General features: G+C 38.0%; 1 protein-coding gene across 1 annotated transcript in view; it reads left to right on the top strand.

Annotated features, from left to right (window-relative positions):
- Positions 1–6,000, top strand: part of FRY (FRY microtubule binding protein) — a 168,086-nt gene that overhangs the window by 36,396 nt on the left and 125,690 nt on the right. The window contains 4 exon segments of the mRNA XM_015424198.1: positions 600–680; positions 2,173–2,341; positions 5,290–5,382; positions 5,474–5,572. Of these exon segments, the coding sequence (XP_015279684.1) occupies positions 600–680; positions 2,173–2,341; positions 5,290–5,382; positions 5,474–5,572 (442 nt within the window).

The raw sequence follows: 6,000 nt of genomic DNA, 5'->3' as shown, positions 1-6,000 counted from the left end.
TTGGCAACCCTAGAGTGAGTACCTATGCAAACCTGAGGATCAACCAAGGTCACGGCTGTCATGAACAATTGTCATTTTGTTTGTAACTGAATTAAGGCTTAAGAATTCTCTTGTTACATTTCTGAAATGTGTTAGCGGAAGAGTAGATCTTTTTCCTAGATACATATACATTACAAATTTTAATCCAGTTTAAATATCATGGCTTTCCCCCAGACAATCCTGGGAGTTGTAGTTTGGTGAATGTGCTGAGTATTTTTTGTTAGAGAATTTACATTACTTATATTTTGTTTTGGAGACACAGAATGGTGATTAAGCTTGTATGTCATCCACCTGCTTTTCAGAACCTATCTCTATACTGAAGAAAGTTGGCTCCCTATACGGCAGAGGAGAATTCTGGAATATTTTTACAAAATTTGTGAAATCTTGTGAAATTTGTTCAGGGAAGCGAGGAATGTACTCTGTACATGGAGAGTGTGTGTGACATTCTTGAACAGTCCTTCCAAGAGTACCTAAATGATCTTAGGCTAACCTTACTGTGGAATTTATTTGTGGCAATTAAAGCTCCTGTACGTTCTCAAATATCTGACATCTCTTTCTAGATACCTTGGTCCTAACACTGGAAATATGCACATTGTCGCAGATCTGTATGCTGAGGTAATAGGGGTACTAGCACAAGCAAAGTAAGTATATTTAATAAATGGTGTAATTGAGCTGTTTTATGGTTTCTGCTCAGAAAGCCTGGATATTTAACAGAACAGGTGTGTTTTTGCCCTGAAAGAGAAATTAAAGGAATAAATCATTCCACTCACGAGCAGCCTGTTTATCAAACTGTGTTTTGGCACAGAGACCTATGGAATCACAGAAGGCAGAGAATGAGCTTCTGTATCTAGTCAAGCGGATCTAAGTAAATGTGACATGGGCTTATGGGAGCTTTGTTTGTTTGTTTTTATTCCATTGATGCCATCTATGTAAAGACTTAAGGAACGGAGACTGTTTTCATAATCCATTGAGTAATTTGACATAGGGGAAAAGGTCACTGATTTATACCCAAAAGTAACTTTTTAATAACATCCAAAATCGTTTGATTTTACTCAGTGTGATATAGGGATGAAGTTGTCCACTGACCACCCATCAATATATCAAATTCTAAACATGGCTGAATCTGTGAATACTTTCATCCAGAGACTAGATGCATGAACACACAAGACAGATCTTTCTACAAACCTGAAAAAAGCTCTGGGTTTGCAGAAAAATCTGAAAATGAGTGTTTGCAGGTCCCCTGCCCCACGGTATTCTTATATATTTTTGGGGGGAGGAAATGAAAGATAGGCCTTATTTGTAAAAAAAAATTGTTTCCTATCTGTTTGATTAGAAGTCCATCATGTTCTGGAATTTAATAACCTTTCACAGATAATTTGCAGCCACATAATGCTATTCTCAAGTAATTAGTTGTTATGGTTGTATTTGTTTTACTTATAGAGCACAAACTCATTTAGAATCCTAGAAGTAGAAATCTTTTTTTCCACCTCATGTTCATTTATTGTTTGTTTCACTAACAGAAAAAAGAACAGTCTGTAGCCAACCACAGAATTCCAAAGACTTAATAATACTTAAGTCTTTGACAGCAGTTTCCACTGATTCTGCCCTCCCACTGCAGAGATTTTGCTTGCTTTGCTGTTTCTGAGGGTCTGCTGAAGCCCAGGAACAAAATGAGTGGGGGTATCAGTGGTATCAGTGGGCTGCAATGTGAGGGGGACAAAGTCTGCTCTGAAAAGACTTTAGGTGGTTGGACCCTGGAGGTCCCTTCCAACTCTATGATTCTATGAAACATGCCTATGTCTCTGTGTACTAATGCCACACTGGTGAGTGGGTTACTTTTGAGAGCTCTGGAGCCCTTTAGAGCAAATTGACTCTCAGTTGGTTGAAAACCTGATGGCCATGCACATGTTGGCATTAGTTGAGCCACTCAAATTCTATAAAGTGTGGCACATAATTTCTTCTAACATTACAGTTCCATGCCTTTCAGTCCTAGCATTCATAGATATCATAGAAATTATAATGGGGATTTTTTAAATTGGTAATTTCCATCCCAACCCCGGCCCCGACACTTCATATTTCTGATCTTGTTGTTTGGGAGAAGAAAAAGAATATTATCTTCAACTTTCCCCCCAGATTTCCAGCTGTGAAGAAGAAATTTATGGCAGAGCTAAAAGAGCTGAGGCATAAAGAGCAGAGTCCTTATGTGGTTCAAAGCATTATCAGTCTAATCATGGGGATGAAATTCTTTCGCATTAAGATGTATCCAGTGGAGGATTTTGAAGCCTCTCTTCAGTTTATGCAGGTAATGTGGTCTCACTAGCACAAGCTGTTTGGCCAGGGTGCAGTCTGGATGGATGCTTTACAATCAGTGGGATTCTAGTGATTAATGGAATGGAATGTAAATGGAATGTAGTCTCAATCTGTAAAATTGTACAGAAGAGAGTAATAAATGTTTTACTATTTAAGGGTAGTTGGGAAAATACCTTGTTGTTGTTAGCACACATAAGTTTGGTTGTTTATATACGCTAAAGTGGTTTAGAGGAGAAGGAGGTGAATGAAATGTCATGCATTAACAAAACAGAGATTGCAAACTCTCTTCCAACCAGGGTTGTGATCTCTGGAATTCAGCTAACAGTAGCTAGCAATAGTTGAAGACTATGCTGTTTGTATGTTGAAGGCCCTAAGCTCAGTCCCTTGCATCCCCAGCAAAAAGGATCTCAGATAAGGCTTGCTGTGCCCACGGCACCAGAGAGTTGCTGCCAGTCAAAGTAGGCAACACCAAGGTGGATTAATCATTAGTCTGACTTGGTATAAGACAGTTAAGGAGTCCAGGATTGAAAAATCATGTAAAGTGCAATAGAAAGGTCAGTATGACTAATAATAGTAACCTCCTTCATATGGTACCTGACCAGCCTTGTCCCTGGCATGCAAAAATAGATTGAGCTTTTGTGCTCTCCAGTGTCCTTCCACCCCCTTGGTAATCAGCTGTGCCAAACAGACTAAGCTACTGCTATGTTTACTGCAAACCCATTTGAAATATTACTTTTAAGTAACATCTTACTACCGTGAATGCCATGGTAAGAGAAGTCCTGCTGAAACAAGGTTGTAGCTGAGGTGTTGCTCTGTGTTCAGCTTCCAGCTCATGCCATGATTTGTATTTGAATGACAAAATCTAGTGCAAAGTACCTGCATACAATTTTCCTCTTTGAGTACAAGACATGAAGCTGCCAGTAGCCTTGAAATATATGTTATTGAGATTTAATAAGGCATAAATGGCTTTAAAAGAGAGCTAGATTAATGGAGGAGAGCTCATCAGTCACTACTAGCCATGATGACTAAAGGGAACCTACATATTCACAGGCAATAAACCTCAGAATACCAGTGCTGGAAAGCAGCATTTGGAAAGGCCTTGGCCTCTGTTCCTTGTTGCTAGACCTTCAGGGTACTGGTTGGCCTCTGTGTGAAACGGGATGCTGAACTAGATGGACCACTCAGTGATCTAATCCAGCAGTCTCTACTTATGTTCTAGAAGTTTTGTAGGTATTGTTTTTCAGCTGGTACAACACCTTCTAAAATTCTTTCTGAGGAGATGCTGATGAAGGCATAAAGAGAAAGCTTTAAGTCACAAAGGGGAGCTGCATAAATATGTGCATTTTCTGTAGAACAAAGTCAGCACATAAAGGTAGAAAATAGATTAACTATTAATTTTAATTTAGCACCTCCCATATTCTTCTGCACTTGTTGGATAAACCTGTGTTACTAAAACATTTTCTTCTTGGTCTGCTGAATGTACAATTGGTTGCCTTTTAGCTTAGGTGATAATACCATTGGCCAGTCTAATATTAGCATGCGTAACTTGTAACCTTCCAAGCTGAATGCTGCCGAATAACTATAGGGAGGCCTAGCTGAGGTTCAGAGAACTTCCAGCTTCTGCTGTTTGCCTGGTGATAATGGGGAAGGGGAGCATCAAGTAACAGAAAGGCCATAATATATTGGCTGTGTTTTGGCATGGTGGGTCATAAGTTGTGCAGACCTCATCAGTATCTCTTATGTACAGCTCTTATCCTGGGCAATTATAATATCCAGCACTCCTCAGATGATCACAAATACTCTAGTATAATTCAGATGTGTAGAAAAAATATCCCCTGAGTAGTTGTTCTGCTTGTTTTCTGGTTTCTTTGTTGATTAAGGTTTGTGTTTTTCATGCACGATGATGTGTCTCCTATTTTTACATATGGCTGCTTGGTGTGTTCCAGGAATCTGCTTTTAACATGGAGGCTCCTATGTTTGTGATGTGATTGTCTAATAATTGACAACTTGAAGCTTTTTCTATAATCTCATGCTTCTGCACTGATTCTTTTGATGGCGTATACATTCTCTCTGTCCCTTCCCTTATCATAGGTTATGTTCCTTCTTAGTCTTTTTTCCTTTATCCTTTCACAACATGCATTTCTTCTTACTTCCCTTCATGCTTTTTCCTTTACTTCTCCTTGCCTGTAGAATTCTGTCTCTTAGTCATACTCTCTTACTTTGTTTTTCTTTTAAGAAACTTCTAAAGGCTCACTTTCTTATACCTTTTGTCTAACCTGATATAATTCATAGAATTATAGAATCATAGAGTTGGAATGGACCTTCAGGATCATCTAGTCCAACCCCCTACACAATGCAAGAAATTCACAAATATCTCACACACACACACAACCAGTGACTGCTGTTTCCACATCCAGAAATGGCAAAAAACCTCCAGGATCTCCAGCCTAACTGGACTGGAGAAAAATTGCTTCCTGACCCCAAAGTAGCGGTCAACATTTCCCTGGTTGTGTAATAAAAGGCCACAAGAACTAAGTATTGAGGCAACCCTTCCTGCCTTCCCTCTCATGATCTGCCTAAGTTCATCTTTATCTTTCATATTCCAAAAATAGCTTTAATAATTCATTTTTTCTGGTTATGGTGATGGCAAGTAATGGTTTCTGAATTATTGCTCATAGTCTTCTATACTTTTCTCCATGTTTTGTGTCAAGTCTCATGGACTGAAAGCTATTTTTATTTTCATTAACTCTTGTACAGAGCCTGTAAGCACTTAACAAATTTGTTGTCATCATTATGTTTTTGTTTTCATGTTAATCAAAATTTAAAGAAACAAGGTCTTTTAAAAAAACAAAAACACAACTTTTACATTCCTTGCCTTAACGAAACTGCAAATTTAATTTACTTATATGCAGATTTCTTCTCTCTGTAATTGTCTTCCAGGAATGTGCACATTATTTCCTTGAAGTTAAAGACAAAGATATCAAGCATGCATTAGCAGGACTTTTTGTTGAAATTCTTGTTCCAGTGGCTGCTGTAAGTTTCTCTTGTTTACCTGATTGTTCAAATTTGATTAGAAATGCTTATTTGAGAGAGGACTTTATGTTGACTTGCAGTATCTTTCCAGGCTGTTAAAAATGAAGTGAATGTCCCCTGTTTGAGGAACTTTGTTGAAAGTCTGTATGACACAACACTTGAGCTTTCTTCCCGCAAGAAGCACTCACTGGTTAGTAATGCTGAAGCTAAAATCCTTAGTCAGAAATATCTTTAGGCATGTTTCTCTCAAAAGACTCACTGAAATTGTTTCAGAGATATTTCTTAGTATTTTACTCCACATGCAAAACTTTACTGCTTTAAATGTAGTTGATCGTTCCTTCATAAAAATAAAACATCCTATGTATGATCTGGCGCTTATGTTTCTGTCAGATTTAGTGATATTTTTGGTTTCTGATTTTAACAACGGTTATAATTTCACTTCTATCGTCTGTCAGTCTTTGCTGTAGTGATTGGTATGAGGACTGGGAAGAGTGAAGGGAAGTGTGTTACTCATCAATACAAATTAATAGGGCATTTCTCAATGATTAAAAAACATTTCTTCATAAGTGGAGCAATATATGACAACCTCTCCCCTCTGTATTTAATAGAATTCTACCA

This window comes from Gekko japonicus, unplaced genomic scaffold, assembly GCF_001447785.1.
Source record: "Gekko japonicus isolate JY-2015 unplaced genomic scaffold, Gekko_japonicus_V1.1 scaffold1403, whole genome shotgun sequence".
NCBI classification, from domain to species: domain Eukaryota; kingdom Metazoa; phylum Chordata; class Lepidosauria; order Squamata; family Gekkonidae; genus Gekko; species Gekko japonicus.
This window is presented reverse-complemented; position numbering and strand designations above follow the sequence as displayed.